Source organism: Pogona vitticeps, chromosome 1 (genome assembly GCF_051106095.1).
Source record: "Pogona vitticeps strain Pit_001003342236 chromosome 1, PviZW2.1, whole genome shotgun sequence".
NCBI lineage: Eukaryota > Metazoa > Chordata > Lepidosauria > Squamata > Agamidae > Pogona > Pogona vitticeps.
Genome location: NC_135783.1, coordinates 227,487,272 through 227,506,914, shown reverse-complemented (window position 1 = coordinate 227,506,914; position 19,643 = coordinate 227,487,272). Strand labels below are relative to the sequence as shown.

The following is a 19,643-nucleotide window of genomic DNA, read 5'->3' as shown; positions in this document are numbered from 1 at the left end:
TCTTGCAGCTTTAAGAAAATGATAGCAGCCAAACTAGAAATACCCCAGAGGGGCAATCTGATGTACAAGAACTCCACAAAAATATTGCTCCTTAATGTATGGGGAATAATTTGTACTAAAGCTGTGCAGCTCTTCTCCCCAGCCCACTGATGAAAGCCAAGCTCTCCCTGTCCTTTGGGGAAAACCTTTAACCTTTTCCTTGTAGGGATCCATGACAGTATTTATATTTCTGGTTCTCAGTGAAGATCTCATTCTTGTCAATGAGCAAACATAGACAGCAAGGCCAGGTCTGGACGGTATAGTCAGGACAAAAGCGGTAGTACCGAGAGCTGAGTGCTATGTTTCATTTTCCCCCTTTCCCCCCAGCTTTTCCAAGGAAGGCAGGCCACAGGAAAGGACTGAGTAAGAGGCTTTAGAAAGGCACTGGGCAATCATCTTGGACACCTTCTTAAAAAGGAAATGCAGGACGCCTGCAGCTGTGTACTATCAATCCTTTATCTCTTCCCTACACTTCCTGTTCTCTGGATCCAAAATTAGTGGTTCTGGTGCCATAAAACTTTGATAATTTGATCAATGACTTCAACAAGGAGAAGAAGGTTGGTTTCTGGGGGTGGCATACTTTCCTTTGTCTGCCATAGCTTTTTCTCTTTCCTCACTTCTAATCATGAGGCATTGGAGATGGTGCTGCTCTGCCCCATAGACAATCAATGGATCCTTACTCCACCCCATTGCCCCCTCAGAAATGCCCAGGGCCCCCAATTCAGTTCTTATTTACCCACTTCTCTGAAGACAGTGTGCATGCCTCATTTGTATTATCCCAACTATGATTTGTTTCTGACACACGGTAATTTGCTCAGAGAATGATAAACTTACTTTCCTGGAGCATAATTCCCAGTACGTACTTCCTAATCAGCAACCACACTGCCTGAAAGATTCTGGGAATGTTCAACCAAAACAGTAACTTGCCTAATTCTAGGCTCAGTTCAGATGGCTGGACATGAAAAGTCCAGCCAGAATTCATAGATGACTCCTCTGTTCAGTCCACATTTCTGACTGCACTGCAATTCATTTCTGCCTTGCAGAGCCTGTGGGCTTAAAAGACAAAAGCTCTAGCATCACAGATTACCTTGGGAATGTAGAAGCAATTAAATAAATACTTGCCACATAGGGGCCATGGTGAGCGAGGATGAGTTTAGTCCTCCCTGTTCACACCAACACCACAGTGCTGCAGTGTTAACAAAAATGCCTTGCTTTAAAGCTGCTGAGTGGAAAGAGAACGGCCCCATTGATACCAATGGGTTCTTCTTTCCTTGAGCCTGTTTGTTTGTAGGTCACCTTTCTCCCAGTGCACAAGGTGGAACTAGCAATGGCATTAGAGGTGGAAAAATTCTGGTTGAGAAAACAATGGCTAGACTACTTTTCTGACTCACCATGTTCACCATGTTCTAGCCTCCTCTCCTCTCCCCCACCTACAATGCACAGGAGCTACTTACATTATTAAAGTGCATACTAATTGCTTTGACAAACTCAATGTCTCAACTGTATGGTCACCTCCTGTTAAATGGCCATTAGTGTCCACTGTGAAAACCATTACAATTTTATTTTATATACACACACCCCTTCACACATATGTATATGTGAAGCTATACTCATAAGTCTGACTGGGGTCGATCAAAGCCGTTTCCAAATAAAATGTATTATCCTTTAAGATGCCAGAAGACATCTTGTTGGTTTTGATGCGATAAGTATCTAGTTTGGCCCTTAGTGCGAAAAAAAAAAAAGTGATGTGGCCACGGGGGATTAAATGCATTAAACTTCAAGCAAGTTAGGCAGGACTCTGTTCAGACTGTAATAAGCAAAATATGGCTTGCTGGATTCTGTTCCATTAAAAATGCAGAATGACTGCATAATGTCTGAGACACACGCTCACACCTCTCAAAATCAGCCCAACATCCATTTTTATCTTTGCTTTTTCAGAGGAATGCCTGTAGAGAAATGCACGTAAGGAGTTAACATGCCAGGCAATCTATGTGGAGCTTATTCTTCAGCAGAAACATTTTTCATGTGAGTTACTCTATTGGTATTTCTGTACAGAAGAAAAAAACAAATGCAGCATTAGAATTAGTCCACAGAAGAAAGCCAGGGGAGACCCCGAGTACAAATAAAAACACAGTTATTGATTATTTTTTCTTTCCATGGGTATATAGTAAAAAAAAATCCCATAATGCCTCTACATTCTTAACAAATAAGAATCGAGCAAGAGATTTTTTACTTATAAATTTAAGTGAAGTTCTGCTTAAACTGCTCACAGTTTCAGTAAGCATTTTTAAAAATACGAGGGGAAGGGCTGTGGCTTTTGACTTGACAGGAGTTCTTACTTCAGAAATGTTGGGCTTTTCCTTTATATTGCCCCTTTTACCTCTCAGAGGACCCATCACATTTCCAAATAGTTATGGAATGTTTTCATGTTACCTCAGCCATTTTATGATCACTGACTTATTAGATCATCCATTTGGTGACCAGACAGGCATTTAGCAAGCTGTTTGGATCAGTGCAGGGACGATGTATGCACTCCTTTTGACAGCAAGCACACAACATTATCACGGGAGTGAACCAAATCCTCCCCAGAGTGTTCCTACAGGCACCTTTCTGGCCCTGTCAGGGGCTTCTACTCTTTTGGTGTGAATAGGAATGTTCTGGTTTGGTTCATTTTCAACACGTGGAAACAGACCAAAAGTGAGTGTCAAGGTATTGTAATTTTATAGGCCTGAACATGTATTAAAGGGAACATTAATGAGCTGCCATAATGTACAGCTGTGTGACTGCTGAGTCACTGTGACTGAGGAAGAGATGATGCAATGTCTGGAGAAGAGGAGACACCCACATAGAGAAGATGATGTAATGTGTCCTGTGATTGGACAGAAGAAGCTGTGTAAATGTATATAAGTGAACTGAGTGAACATGAATGTATCTTCTCCTTCTTTCACTTGCTGCTATCCTCTATGCCAGTTTGTATGTTGATTGCCTGCTACGCTGAAGTGCTGCCAGTTTGTATATTTGTATATATTTGTATAATACACGTGTCTTGTTACAGAAGAAGAGCGTGCGTGTGTCTTCAATCAGATAACTCTGCGTATTATTGCAGTGCAAGCCGTGACAGTGAGCTTTCCTCTAATTTGTCAAGGCAGCAACTTCAGGATATTGGTAAATTGATCACTTCCTTGGTTCTGTGGAGAGTCCAAGGAAGAGAGGGAAAAAATTAAGTTGCATTGGGCAGTGAATATTTGCTGCACCACTTTTAAGAAATAAAAGACAAATGAAAATCTTCCTCCCTGAACCTTTGCTTGCTTTTCTTCAGGAGGAAAAAAAACTAAAAACAAAAGCTTCAGAGAGGAAGATGTTCATTTGTCTTTTACTTTTTAAAAGTGTTGCAGTGAATACTTACTGCCCAATGCACACCTTTTTTTTTTTTACTTTCTCTGCCTCTCCACTGAGCTGAGGAAGTGATTAATTCACCAATATTTTGAAGTGGCTGACTTATCAAATAGACTATTGTGAACCAACTAGGGTCACTTGAGTCCCATATGCCATTTGGGTGCAAAGATTGCACCAAATGGCGTGCTGGACCTCCTACCAAATGTATTTAGCCCATGCCTTCCTGAACATATAGACAAGCACTAACTCAGGATGTCTGAGTTGGATTCAGACTTTTTCTCTCATTAACAGAAGGGTTCCTTCCATTTGTAAAAGGCTTTCAATCCAGCAGAGAAATCCCACTGTGTAACAGATGACAAAGTCATTTTTGTTGCTCCCTGCCCCTATGAAGCCCTCTAAACTGCCCCAAACCCTTGCTCAGACACCTTCTGAAATATTAAGGAAAGTTGGTTTGAAGGCTTCAGAGGGAATTAGAAATGAATCAAATTTACCTTCCTTGCCAACACGCCATTCTTGCCAGCAAGAACTCTTCTCGGGAAATGCTATTACCAATTTAGCCAAACTGTATATTTGTTTACATTAAAGCAATAGTTCAGAATATGTGTTGGTGTAAATGAAAGTGAGTAAAAATGGCTTCAAGTCAGGTGGTGGTTACATGGTGTTTCAACTGCAGTATACATTCCCTTAGAACAAACATTTAATCTGGTGTTTCTGAAGGGATGTGTGTGCTCGCTGGATCTCCAACCCAAGGCTGGAATTCAGAGAGACTGGCAAGCGGGTGTGTGTGTGTGTGTGTGCATATCTGGAGGAGGGAAATTCAATGGGAAACAGCCGAGCAAGATGGTGCTAGAAAAGCCATTGGGTGGGCAGTGATGCCTTGTGAGTGCTGACACAAGCCAGAGAACACAGGTGGTGATGCCACAATTGAACACAGCCGAAACATGCCACAAACAACACACAATAACACAGAGCTGGGGCAAAGGAGGAGACATGGGCTGAAACTGGCTGGCTGGAGTGGGGAAGACAGAGGTGGCAGTGGGGGCAGCAGTATTTTACCTATCTGCCTGCCTGCCTGCCTTCCAGCTGCCAGTTCAGGGGTTTGCTTGCTGGCTCAGTGAAGAGACACTTCCATAGGCCTTAAGTTGATCTTGCCTCTTCCATCCCTTCACTCCCCCACCCCAGGGCTAGAAGAAGATCTGGGCAAGCAAACTGCAGGGGGCTCCTTCGGGCTGCTTGGCAACTACGTTTCTCCCTCTGCACCCCACCTTTGACACAACTACAGCAGGGGCAAGTGTCTATGAGGAGTTCATTTAAATGAAATGATTCCACATCCATGTTAAAAATATATGGACCTCTGGTGGAGGAGTGCAGAAAACCACTGCCACTCCAAAGAAAACATGGTTCCCATCAAATTAATCCATGTTTACATGTGTGTCATGTATTTACCCATTTTTACAGTGATTTAAAACAGGCTAAAATCAATTTATAGGGTCTGCTTTGTTTTGTTTTAAGTAATATAACCGCTTTCTGTATCTGGACTTTTGGCGCCACCTAAGTCTGAAAACTGAAATACAATCAAATGGCTCCAATTGTTTACAGATATGTACCGGAGACCTACATAACTCTGCTCTTTTTTGAGGCTCAATGTCTGTCTTTTTCTCTCATTGGTGTCACAGGATGCAAACATGCATCCACTAGGCACTTACAGTTCCAGGGAACACTGAAACCTACCAGGTTGAGAGTCACCTTTACCAGATCACAGTGGTTCTTCTGAAGATAGAGACAAAGCAAAATTTTTTAAATAGTCTATTTTTGAAGGTCAGTGAAAGTTGGCCGAAGGCTGTTCAGCTGTAGGATGATAGGAGGAGGCATTCAGATAACATAGCGACTGGATAGCTGCATGCAAATTTGTCATGATTCCTCAAATGAAAGAGCTCACTTCATAGCTCTGTTTATGATTACATGCTGCCTTTTGCATTAATTTACATAGGTTTTAGCAAAACAGTTTCTACATTGTTTTTTTAAAACAAAAAATTTAGAAACAAAGACCAGAACAAAGGTTGTGTTATGGGCACCTATTCAAGATTATAATGGACAGAACAGCTGTGTGAGAAATAAATTAAATTAAATGCTAGACTGTAAGCACTGGAGAAATAGAACCAGGGATATTTAGAGACGCTTAACACAGAATGCATCAGAGATGGAAAAATCCACAGAGACCAGTCTCTTACTTTCAGTTTCTCTGAATAATGAAGGAATGTAACCCTGAACGTTTCTGTTGATAACAGCCATCTGAGAATGGCAAAATTAGACATGAATATATGCCAAAGAATGACCATGCTTCCAAAAGGTACATTATACCTTTCACAAACATTTAGTGCCTACCTTCTTTGAAACAGCCCTCTTCAACCATGTCATTAATCTAAAAGCCATTCATGACCAACACACTGTGTGTATAGTTCAGCTCTAAGATATGCAAATCTCAGGTTATGGAGATCAGGGAGGGGCCCATGTGCTTCATGAAACATTTCTTTCAGCCGCCTAGAGTGGTCTTAACCGACCAGATAGGCGGGATATAAAATAAATAAATAAATAAATAAATAAATAAATAAATAAATAAATAAATAAATAAATAAATAAATAAATAAATAAATAAAATAAACAGGAAGACAATTAGACTAGGATGAAGCTGAAAAAGAACACAAAAAGAATTGTAGTGCCAAAATATAATTTAAACAGCATTGCTCCCCCAAGCCCTGAAATAAGGACGCAAGACAACAATTCTTTGGATTTAAACATGGGCCACACTTTAATAAACCAATTCAAATGCCACCAAATAAACCAATTACAAAATTGAGGGGGCCTGCGGTAGTGCGGGGAAATAACGCCAAATAATTCCTTATCAGTCAATGGGCGAGTCCCAGGCCCCAGGTTCCAGCTATCTAACGACCGGAGGAACCTATAAGACCTCAATTAACACTCCGGACCTCTAGCCATCATATTTGATGACCTTTGGTCTGAAAGTGGTCCAGCGCATCAGCCTCCTTCAGCCCTGTAATCGCACGATCCGCAGAGCCATCAGGACCGACGTGCTGTTGGCTTTATGATAATTACAAAAGGGACACACCGTGACAACCAATTATTCCTGCACTACCCGCCAGTGTGACCGATTATAAACCCACCATCAAATGCCAACAAAACCCTTTTCCAGTGTGGGATAGGCGAAAAATCCCCCCATCCATAAACCGATCCGGATAGAGGTCAAAAATTCCTATCCGGCCCCGAAACCAGCGACCCAAACAAGCACACTAGAAGAAGGGCAGGCGGGTGAGTGCCAAAAGTGAAAGAGAATTAAACCATGGGCCAGCGCTTCTTTATATCAGCACCGGCGCGCCAAAAAGTCAAGTGGCCCGGTTCCTATGTCCTCCAGGGCCGGGGAAGCAAAGGTCGCTGTGGAGATCGAGTGCACGATAGCGTGCACCTCCTGCGCGTGTGTACTTCTTGATGAATTTAAAGTCCACATAAAGAACTCAATTGACCATGGACGTGCGGATTGAAATCTGAGATATTATTATGGAAGAATGCAAAAAGATAATTCCTGTAGTAAAAAGAAAAGGAAAGCCAAGATGGATGGCAGAAGAAGCACCTAAAATTGTAAAGGACAAAAGTAAAAGGTTACAGACATAGGATCAGAACCCTGAATACAGTTTTTCAGTGATTGTCATGTAGAGAAAAAGAAAATTTACAATAACCAGTGCAAATAAATAGAGGAGAAAAATAAAAAGGGGAAAAGAAGATACATCTTCCAGAAGATTCATGAAATCAAAGGGCAATTTAAATCTAGATTTGGTATGCTAAATGATCAACAGGATAGCACACTATCTGACCTACACAGAAGAGATAAAAATATGTCACACTCCTTTGCAGAGGAATCCTATGATGAAGAAATCACAATTCTAGAAAGTGATGTGAAAATTGCTCTGAAAGAACTGAAAATAAGAACGATAATAATCAGTAGTAGATGGGATACCAATAGAGCTTTTTCAAGTCACTGAGTCTGAATCTGTCAAAATCCTAACAAGAACATGTCAACAAATATGGAAGACAAACAATGGCCCACAGACAGACAATGTACAATATACATTTCAATCTCCAAAAAGGAGATGCCAAAGAGTGTAGTAACTATAGCATCATTGCTTTAATTTCCCATGCAAGCAAAGTGAGGCTCAAGGTGTTGCAACAAAGGCATTTACCTTATATGGAATGAGAAATGCCTGATGTTCAAGCTGGATTTCAAAAAGGAAGATGCACTCTTCTTATCCACAATACAGGTGTAACTTGTACAATATTTTGGACAACAAATTGGCATTAGGACAGAATATGGCGTTTTCCTTAAGAAAAATGTGTCATACAAGGATGTATCTTATTCCCTTATCTGTTCAATCTGTATGCAGAACATATCATACAGAAAGCTGGACTAGATTCAGAAGAAGTAGAAGTGAAAACTGGGGAGAGAAACATTGATAATTTAAGATATGCAGAAGACACTGTCTTACTGGCAGAAAGCAGCAATGAAATAACTTTTAGTGAAAGTAGAAGAACAAAGTCCCAAACAGGATTGCATCTGAACATGAAAATCATGAGTACAGAAGAACTACACAACTTTAATGTTGACAATGAAGAAATTGAAATTGTTAAAAAAATTTTGTGCCTTGATTCAATCATCAATGTAAAGGGAGACTTCAGTCAAGAAATCAGAAGATTGAGACTCAGAAGGGGAGCAATAAATGGGAGGAGATCATCAAATGTAAGAATGTGTCATTGGCAACCAAGACCGAGATCATCTACAGTCTTGTATTCCGAGTCACCATGTATGGGTGTGAAAGCTGGATGGTAAAAAACAAAACAAAACAAAACAAAAAAGTTGACAGGAAAATGAAATGATTTGTTTGAAAAGTGGTGCTGGAGGAGAGCTTTGTTAGATACCTTGGACTGCCATAAAGATAAAAAAAGTATGTTCTAGAGCAAATCAAGCCTGAATTATCTCTGGAGACAAAAATGATGAAATCAAAGCCTTCATACTTTGGGCATATCACAAGAAGGCAGGATGCTCTGGAAAAGCCGATAATGCTGGAAAGGGTGAAGGTGAAAAAGAGGAAAACCAAATATGAGATGGATTGACTTCCTAAAAGAAGCCACAGACTTGAGTTTACAAGAGCAGAGTAAAGCAGTTGAACACAAGATATTTTGGCGATCACTCATTCATAGAGTCACCATAAGATGGAGGTGACTTGATGACGCATAACAATAACTCAGGGTTTTGTTTGTATAGGTTTGATCCTCCATCAGAATACTTCCACTTAAGCACTTTATGCTGTCATTGGTGCTACATTCACGGTGTTAAAAATGCTAAATAGATGATTATATATTCATAGGTTGTGGGTAAGGAGCTCAACATAGTGCAGATTAGATATAGCAAATCATCTGCAGCAGTGGTGCTGGAAGTGAACTAATTCATAAAGTTATTTATAGGCCATCTTACCTTTCTTCAGGTGACCCTTTCTCCTGTAGTTTTACCCATTATTTCTTTTACGTACCCAGTTGAAATTGTCTGTTTCTCTTACACCAGGATGCCATCAAACATCGCAGAACCCGACATAATTTTGAGGCCACTAAAACATCAGATACTTTGATATTTTGAAGTTGAACAAAGAAATAAGCTAGAGATCTCTATCTTCATTTAGTATACAAAGTTCTGTATAGCTCCACTTTGCCTTCTTTTCTCTGTTTACATGTACAAATTACTGTTTTGCTATTGTCAATAGGAGCAGCAAGAGTTTTGGAAATTGGGGAAAGAGGCACAGTATCCTGTCAGCCTAATTCATCTGCATGGCTTGCACCAGAGTAATATACTATATCTGTGTACATAAACTAGTACATACATTTTGGATTCCAGTGGGGACAAGAACCCTCCTCTTAAACTCCCACAAACACTCATTGCCCTTGCCACTTAAAGTCATGGAATAATAGGGTTGGTGGGGGCCTATAAGGCCCTCAAGTCTAACCCTCTGTTCAATACAGGAAGTGGAATCAAAGTATATCTGACAAATGGTTATCTAATTTTCTCTTGCATGCCTCCAGTGTTGGAGTGCTCACCACCTCCTGAGTTAATTGGTTGCATTCTTGTACTGCTCTAGACGTGGTGGTGCTGTGGGCTAAACCGCAGAAGCCTGTGCTGCAAGGTCAGCAGACCAACAGTCGTAAGATTGAATCCACGCGACGGAGTGAGCTCCCGTCGCTTTGTCCCAGCTCCTCGCCAACCTAGCAGTTCGAAAGCATATAAATGCGAGTAGATAAATAGGTACCACCACCTCGGTGGGAAGGTAAAATGACACTCTCTAGTCATGCTGGCCACTTGACAATGGAAACTGTCTTCGGACAAGCGCTGGCTCTATGGCTTGGAGACGGGATGAGCACCGCCCCTAGAGTCGGACACGACTGGACTAAAAATGTCAAGGGGAACCTTTACCTTTACCTTTTGTACTGCTCTAACAGTTAGGAAGTTTTTCCTGATATCCAACTGAAATCTGGTTTCCTGTTACTTGAGCTCATTATTACTTTAAATTACTTGAAATTCACTTGCGCTGTGATTTTATATATATATAAAATCACAGCGCAAGTGAATTTCAGAATCCAGAAGATGCTTTTCTTTCCAGACACACTGTTTGATTTGAACATATTTAATTTTTAGACTAGAAGCCTGTAGGCAGAACCTTGCATATTAAAATAATATTTGTATCACAATTTTTTGCAAAACGCATTTCCTACCAAGTTCCAATTTTCCTTCATATTTCTTGCCAACTGCATTTTAAAAAAGTAATTTATATCTCCAATTAGTCTGCCTTTCCCTATTTCAAGATACCAGTGGGGTAACCATGCCACTGTGGGACAGCCATGTCACATGGAGATGGGAAGCATCCTGCGATACCTTAAGGACACATTCTTCTTTCTATTTTTCCTTGAATCCTTTCCCATTTAGGCAGGACATATACTGTTTATTGAACAGATGAAAGTAGGAGGAAGGTGATATTCTGTGGCAGGAAATATCACAGCAGCATACGTAGAACTTTAGAAAGGAACAAAAATGACAAAGGTCAGGGCAACTGAAGCAAAAGTTAAGGAAAAGGAAACCCAAGGACGAGTTCTCGGCCCAGTGCTCTTCAATATTTTTATTAATGACTTCCATGGGGGAATGCAGGAAACGCTTGTCAAATCTGCAGATGATATCACATTGGGCAGAATAGCTAATACCCTAGAACAGGGATCCCCAAGCCCTGGTCCGCGGCCCAGTGTCGGTCCATGGCCATGGCAGGACTGGGCCGTGGAGACAGATCTGTGATCTGTGCACTCCCCCCAAGCATCCCACATGCACACATGGCCCACCCATTCACACGCACAGGTGAATGTGCATGCACAAGTGTGTTCCCACCATCTGTGAGCGCACTCCGCCTATCCATACATACACACTAGTATGCCCCACCCACCCATGAGCACCCCCCTGCCCATCTGCCATGTGCGCAAGTATGCCCCACCCATCCATGAGCACCCCCATAGTTCAGAAAAGGTTGGGGAGCACTGCCCTAGAAGACAGAAACAAAATTCAAAATGACCTTGATAGGATGGAGCACTGGGCCAAAAGCAACAGAATGATAGGGATAAGTGCAAAGTACTGCACCTTGGAAAATGAAACCAATTGAACAGTAACGAGATGAGGGATACCTGGCTCAGCAAAACTACAAGTGAGAAGGATCTTAGAATTGTCGTAGATCACAAGCTAAATATGAGCCAACTGTGTGATGTGGCTACAAAAATGGCAAATGCTATTTTAGGCTGCATTAATAGAGCTATAGTTTCCAAATCCTGTGAGGTTCTACTCCCCCTCTATTCAGAACAGGTTAGGCCTCACCTCGAGTAGTGTGTCCAGTTCTGGACACCACACTTCAAGAAGGATGCTGACAAATTGGAACAAGTTCAGAGGAGGGTGACAAGGATGATCAGGGAGCTGGAAACCAAGCCTTATGAGAAAAGGTTGAAAGAATTGGGCATGTTTGGCCATTAGAAAAGAAGACTCAGGGGTGATATGAGAGCACTTTTCGAATATTTGAAAGCCTGTCATACAGAGGTCAATCATCCCAGAGTGCAGGACATGCAACAATGAGCTCAAGTTAAAGGAAGCCAGATTTCAGTTGACTATCAGGAAAAACCTCCTAACTGTTAGAGCAGTACGGCAGTGGAACCAGTTACTTTAGGAGTTGGTGACTGCTCCAACACAGGAGGCATTCAAGAAAAACTTAGATAATCACCTGGCAGATATGCTTTGATTGTATTCCTCCATTGAGCAGGGGATTGGACTTGATGGCCTTGTAGGCCCCTTCCAAATTCACTTTTCTGTGATTCTATGAAACTGGGGCAGGTTGAAACCGGGCAGATGATATGGTGTTCCCTCTTTGAGAAACTGCAGCTCAGCTTTATGGCTCATTTTCATAACACATTCCAGTGTAAGATGGAGAAGCAGAAATGAGAGAGACAGTATGATGTAGTGGAGGAAATAGACAAGGACTCAGCTGACCTAGGTTCAAACCCCACTCTGCTACAGAAACTCGCCGGGGGATGGCAATGGTAAGCCACATCTCGAACATCTCATATATCTCAAAAAATCTTATGACGGTGACCATTAGTGAGAAACAAATTCACAGTACAACAACAGATGACACAAGTCAGCAGTTTATCTTTCCCCATTTTTTTTACTACAGCTAGTGGATTCCAGAAAAAGATAGGAGAGTATTTGATTTGCAAAAGCACAAATCAGGAGTTGGGAACAAACTGGGGAAATGCATAATTCGGGTAAGCTTAACAGAATGAGCAGTTTTAAAGAATGGCTGCTTGCCACTATAGGATTTTTGAGCCGACCCAAGAATCCACGTGTATATATTTTCATTGCTGATCCTGAGCAACACAATCTTGACTGTATTTCCTCAAAAGTAAGTCCTCTCTGCTCACTTACACTCATTCCTTAGCAAAATTGTATTTAGGTTGGGCGCTTTAAATTCCATGGTCCTGAACAGCTGTGGTAGAGGCACTACGGCATATCTGACAATATTATGTCACCTATTGGAGAATTTTCTCTGACAAATGACACAATAAGCCAAAGTTAGGTTGATGGAGAGCATCAGCGAGCAGGAGAAGAAAAGCCTAATTACCCAGTGCTGAAAATGCCAGCAGGGAATTGCCTTTGCTGTTGGGACAAAATAGAGCGGTAAAGTCTATTCAAGGCTATTAGAGTGCTAACTGCTCAGGCAGTCTTCCCATTAGATGTCATTAGCTCATATTAGTGATGTGTGACATTTGTTGCACATTCTATAGAATAATTCTTAATGGACCGAGCAATCATGTTATTTTTCAGATATTGGCTTGCTTTATAGCACTGTACATTTCAGAAATGGTCTGCTCAGTTGATCAAACAGTGGAATAAAGGGGCTGCTCAGAGCGTTCAGTAACCTATGTAAATTTGACAGAATCACTTGTGCAGATCTTTGCACAGAAAAATAAAACCAGGCAGTTGCAAGAGTAAAAGAAGAGAGTGCAAGAAGGAGAAGACAGGGAGAGACACTTTATGCATCACATATATACCTGGATCATTGCACTTGCAATCCATCGTCTGAGTATGGAGTAGGCAACTCATCTACCTTTCTGCCCTGCTACCCTAACAGATGGATTGCAAAGATCTGATGTTACAGTAACCAGCTTTAAATAACATTCCTGCCCACTGGCCATTTCAGGAATCTTGTTGTTCATTTAATAATAATTGTTATGTGCTGCCAATTCAGTTCTGACGTATGGAAGACCAGGATTTACCTGTCCCTTCTTCCATGCTTCCCCTGGGCTTGTGAAGCTTGACCAAGGTGTGACAGACTGGCCATTCTCACAGGAGACACAGTGGGAGAATGGAGTCCATGAACTGCACTGTACCATCACAGGAATATTACATATTATCTAATACCTCAATAAGAGGTATCTCCAATTCTCTTATTAAACACCTCATATTCCAGGCTCCCTTGGCCATTTCTCTACAACAGCTGGTCTTCTTTCCTGAAGGGGACCTGAGATGCAAGGCGGAACCAATAGGAAAATGTGAAGAATGTGAGATTTAAAAGCCATTAGCAAATTTTCTCAGTAGGCAGGTGAGAAATATATCTACAGTACAATATTCACACCTTTCTCTGTAACGTTCACATTTATCATATCAGGAGATTTGCAGCAAATTTAGCAAGTCTGAATGATTCCATTTATTTATTTTTAACAAGACAAGAAAAGCTTTAGTGGTGGTTTCCTCTGTGACACAATGTTTTCATTTAGTTGTTAGTGAAGCATAAATGTACAATATAGTGACAGATTTATTTATTTATTTATTTATTTATTTATTTATTTATTTATTTATTTATTTTGCCACAGGATTCAATTTACTTGCAGTGTTACAAGATGAGCCAACAACATAAGGAATTAAAACAAGTTCTTTGCCTAAGCGGTGCCTTCTGAATTCTAACTTGTAATGAAAGAGAAATAAGCCAGGTATTTAGCATTCCCAACTAGGCCTTAAAACCTTTTTTGTGGTACAAATCTGAGTGAAAAATCATTCTTCATAGAGCTGCTTGATGAAAGATTTGAAAGTCTTTCCAATTAATTAATAAAAGGAAAATGGGTCACCTTTAAGTTGCCATATTGTCAGAAGTTTGAGAGTTTTATCTTTCATCTGAAAATAAAATTATTGCACCTTCTTTGAGATGTTCACTATTAGCAGAGTACATATTAAGGACTGCATTTTAAAAAAGAATTCCTGGACACACACATTATTCTCCATGTAAATAACAATTAATCTGTCATTTTGTGGCTGAGAAAAGCAAAAATGCATAAAGATAAAAAAAGCTGGCACATAGTAGGTCAGATCAATGATTCTGTCTGCTCCAGTACGGTTTATCCTAACAGGCAGGACTGTCTGCATCTTAGATGGGATCTTGTTATTAAAGCTTTCTACATGAAATCTTTGTAATTTGGGTTGCTGACCACTGAACCAGAGGTTTTACTTCTCCAAAAGACCTGCAGAAAATGTTAGTAATTTTTTTACTGCAACAGAATTACATATCAGCCTCCTTAGGACTCTCTCTACCACCCATGCTAGAATGTACTAAGTAGCATGTAAAACTCAGGAATGTGCAAATTAATTGCGAATTGGGGCAAATGCATCCAAGAACAGAGATGAGAAAAGTTACTTTTGGGCACTACAATCCCAGGGATACCTCAGCCAGCATTTATATTCCAAAGAAGTAACAGCTCAAGAACCTTGTGATGTTGCTTTGGGTTGATTTATGCTTTCTGTCCACAGGTAGCACCATACAGCCCAGAAAACAATAGCTCCCCTCAAGTACTTTGGACTACAGCTATCATAATCTTTTTTTCACTACTCATGTTAGCTGGGGCTTCTGGGAGTTGCAGTCCAAAACATCTGAAAGGTGAAACTTCCCCCAGCTTTGAAGTATTTAACCAGAGTCCAAACTATTCCTAGATCATATCCATGCAGCCTGTTATTGAAAATTGTGTTTATTCAGAGAAGCAGCATGCCTATTTTAGGATTGGCGCTCAATAGAAGAATGTGGAATTGTCTAAATAGGGACGAGACTCTAGCCCCATCGTCTGAGAGCTCCTCACTGTATCATATTGAAGTGATCCAGAGACGTAAAAATCAGCACTAAATTGACCCCCTGCAAATCCAGCAGTTTGCTTTGACCACACAAAAATAAGGTGAGTATAACAATACAATCCCAGCATGCTTCCAGCGAAAACTGTGCCCATAATTTTCTTACGTGCCATGAAGCCTTTCTCAAAAATTATCAAAACGCTGCTGTATGTTTGTCCACAAACATATTCGTCCATTTGCCAGTCTGCTACTGCATGAGTGCAGACAAAACCTAACCCTGCTACACAGGGATAGATGGGGAATAACGGTGATCATCATCAGGACACTTGGATCAAATGGGAAATCCCAACTGCAGTTAAAAGATTCTAACAAGTTCCAAAACTCACCAGCATTTTGGTGAGAGGAGTCACTTTAGTTTCCACATAATAGAAACCCATATTAAACAGTTGACTGAAGTTAATGAACAAGCAAGGAGGTACAGAACCACTATATTTCAGTTACACTGACCTTTGTTTGCTTGTGGAAGACCTGACTTCAGAGCCAAACTTACAAATACTCAGTTCCCAGCATAATGTGTGGACTGTTATTGGAAATGACCAGGTCCATTTCCATCTACTTGCCCCTGTCCTCTGATATCTTTTGCCCCCTTCAGTTGCCTGTCAAGAACATAAGAACCTCTTCTCCACCAGATGGCAGAGTGTTGTGGTATCTGAATGAATCTGCGTGTGAAGATGGTACATCTCATGCAGACATCACAGGAGGCACAGGCCATGTGGAGCCCTTGTAAACAGAACTGTGGACAATGCTGAGCTTTGATCAAAAGGACGATGCTTGGTGTCCTGCTGATTCCCTACCCTTTGACTGAAAGCTGTTGCAGATTTAGCTATCTTGCCAGACATTTAATTCTGGACAGACTGCCAATTACTCAGAATTCCTCTTCATCATCTCTGTTTTCCTTCTGGTCATTTGGTCTAACATCCTATTTTAATGGACCCAACACTGATTTCCTTCTGCCTTTGGCCCAATTCCAGTTCTTACAGTAGATCCAATCCAGAGTTTCTGCTGCCATTGTTACAATTCCACCTTAAAACGACACTACAAGATCCATTTCTCATGTTAGTGTCAGTTATCCCACTTTGCAGGTCACATTCCTCCTCAGCTGTTAAGTCATTTCCTGCACAATTTAATGCTTTAGTGCATTCCAATAGATTGCTGAGAAAACAATTAACTAACCAGCCACTGCATTTCTGTTGGTAACACCACTACTGAGAAGGCATGTCAAAGAGCTTATGGTTGTTTTTTTTCCAACTGCTGGAGCATACCGTACCCTAACTTCACATGGATGGCAGGCTGCTGCAATCATTTGCTTAGCACTGCAGTATCTCAAAATGTTTTCAAAGCACATAACACACCAGACATCAAGAAAAAAAGAGCATACCATCAAAGGTTTATATTTTCAGGCTTGTGTATGTTTGTGATGGGTATACAATAAAGAATTTATGCTTTATTCCAACACATCTACCCACCTGAAAAAATATATATATATTGATCAGTCTGAGATTTAAATCTTATTTCTCCATTTTCCCTTTTGGCATGTAATGAACTGCATTTAGTAAGTGTCTCCATCAGAAGAAAATAGTTTTACTTGTGACTGATATGAGATCAGTTGCACACTGCATTGCACATACTTCCTATAGTACTCAGAACGCTAGGACTGCAGACCGTTAAGAGGAGTTAAAGTTGATTTAATACTAGATACAACTCGGCTGCAGTTAAATGTTTGCTTACCTTCACAGAGAAACATGATATATCTGATAATTTGCCTTTTATAGGCAACATTACAACTCATCCATTTGACTGTTAGGGTATCATTTCTTCCTCTGTTGCCTGCCAGAAAGCATTTGTTGGGCTGTCATGCTGAAACAATCTATTTGCATGCATAAGAATATTAAGGCTGCAATTGTGTACATAATTATCTGGAAGTTACTACTGTTGAATTCATTGGGGATTAGACATGAGTAGATATCTACCAGGTTGCACTATAAGTTATATCCTGTTAGGAATAACTAACTGTACAATGCCTATAGTGACTGAAAGAACTAAATTTGTTACAAGTACACAGAAATCCTTCTGCTCATCTCATCAAAGAGTACAAGTGAACTTTTCCTTAGGAGACACAAAGCATCTGAATTTCACCACATTACATGATGCCCAATTCTATGCCCATTTACATTCAATTAAAGCTGAAATCTTATGCATGCTTACTTGCAAGTAAATATTGCTGAACTCTGTGGGACCTAGTACTGGAGCAACCTGCATAGGATTGCACTGCATTTCCCACTGCATTCAGTGAGCCCATATTTCACTAGGATTGCAGCCTTAGTATTTTTAAGTACCCCCTTCTAAAATTTTACAGACTTGATTATTTCATATTCATTTCATTCATGCACTGTACTTAAAAGAGAGAGAGAGAAAGAGAAGGGGAAAAAAGAATTCTAAATATATAAAATATTGAGTTGAATTGCATCCATCACACAGTCAAAATAAGAGTACAGTATTGTAAAGTTGTTTTCCCGACATAATAAGAGAAAAAGTGTACATTTAGAAATTTTCTAAACATCAGCCACAAACAAAACTCTGTGCTTTAGCCAAAAAGTTGCTTTGCTCTAATATACATTCGCCTTGCTGTAACGGACAGATATATTTTGAAATGTATCTGCCAAACTTCATCACCTAAAAACTGGAAATACCTTTTCTTTTTCACACATCTGATATGTGCACAAGTGGTCCAAATGCAGTAAGCAGGAGACAGAATGATGAGAGAGCTTATTTCATATTGTTAACGGATCAATCCATGTCACTCAAGACCATTCACAAACTGACAGGGTCATCAATAAAACTTCAGTTTTCCACCACAGCACTCGGCTATCTCAGCCACCGGGAAAAAAACCGTTTTCAATTAGCAGCCCCCCAGCAAGCCAACCATGCTCCATTTCATTTCAGCTTGGCTCACATACCTGTCCATGCAACTGATCTGACCTTACAGCGGAAGAGAATGACAAGCAAATTCAAAACCTCATTGCCTGGGGCTATTCCTTATTGAATACAGAAAATCCAAGAAACTAAAGGAAATAATCAAACAGGTTCCTACCCCAGTGCTGTGGCGTTTGTACAAAGTGCTGCTACACTTAGGAAACTTATTCATGAAAATTACCAGTTGCTAGCACTCCGGTTTGGAAGCCTCATGGACTGTACTATCCTAAGTGAGCAACTAGGAACACCAGTCCAAGCATTATTCCAAGAATTCAGCATTTAAAAGAGTCTCCTTTTCCATTCTTTAAACAACCAAATAAGCTCAACAGATATATCACCACATCCTAAATATATGGAATACTGATAAACGCATTGTCCCAGATAAAGAGGCATAGATACAGACAGATATACAGTACACATATATACAGCATGACGATTGTTCCATACCTTGATAGCCTTTGTAGACTGGCATTTCACCTGATGGGACACTGTTGCAGTTTGGTTCATGTTTCAGCACCCAGGACAGCGCAAATCCCACAAAGAATGACCAAGCAAATGGTTAGAATGAGATCCTTTCTGCCGGCTCAGACTTTGGCTGTTGCTCCTTTCACAGGAGGGCTTTTGACTCTGGATACTGGAACGCTGTCAGATCTGTGCGAGTCTCTGTCTCTCTCAGCCTTAAAGTCGGATATGCATCTGATTCATCGTTCTTAATGTTGCCAAAGCCAGTGCACAGCACATCGAGAGCTTAGACACTGCCTCCATTCACTTACACTGCACCTCTCCAGCACGGAGAATGTGACAGCTCCTCAGTTACAGCCAATGATCGCCATGCTCCATCCCTTTGAAAAGAGCAGAATACCAGCAAACTGCATCAATATTTACTGCAGCCCGGTGGCTTAAAGAAGCATGCTCTCACCTCCCTTGGAATTAATCTAATATGCTTCCACATGAACCTTTGAATGCTGATTTCATAAACACACATACACACAAAGAGAAGTTATAGTATTGTCACATTCTTTTCTGTTTCATTCCATAGACATTAAGAAAGCAGCTGAAAGGGTCAGCCAGACCTGAAGTGAGTCCACCAAAGCCCCCCTTCTCCTTAATCCACTCTCAGAAAAAAAAAACCCTGAAAGGAATCACCTGCTTTTTCATGCTATGAAGCACAGAAGTAGTGTACAGAAAAACAGCACATTGCTCTTGTGCCATTCATTCCTTGGGTCTAGGCAGTAGCTGGACTTCCTCTGCAAGCAGTTTAGGCTATGGGATGTTGTCCGGGTAGTACTATAGTGTATAATTGATCCATCTTAGCATAAAAACTACATGGTGCAGTAACACATTAGATCCCTGCTACAGAGCCATACCTTTCTATGGAGCATAGAATGGCGGAGGCAGCATGCTCATCTTTTCCAGTGGCATT

General features: G+C 40.7%; 1 protein-coding gene across 1 annotated transcript in view; it reads right to left on the bottom strand.

Moving 5' to 3' along the window:
• Positions 1–19,344, bottom strand: part of DPP10 (dipeptidyl peptidase like 10) — a 784,532-nt gene extending 765,188 nt beyond the window's left edge. The window contains exon 1 of the mRNA XM_072984457.2: positions 18,668–19,344. Coding sequence (XP_072840558.2) covers positions 18,668–18,727 — 60 coding nt within the window. The 5' untranslated portion in view covers positions 18,728–19,344. The remainder of the gene's footprint in view (positions 1–18,667) is intronic.
• Positions 19,345–19,643: the final 299 nt, after the last annotated feature.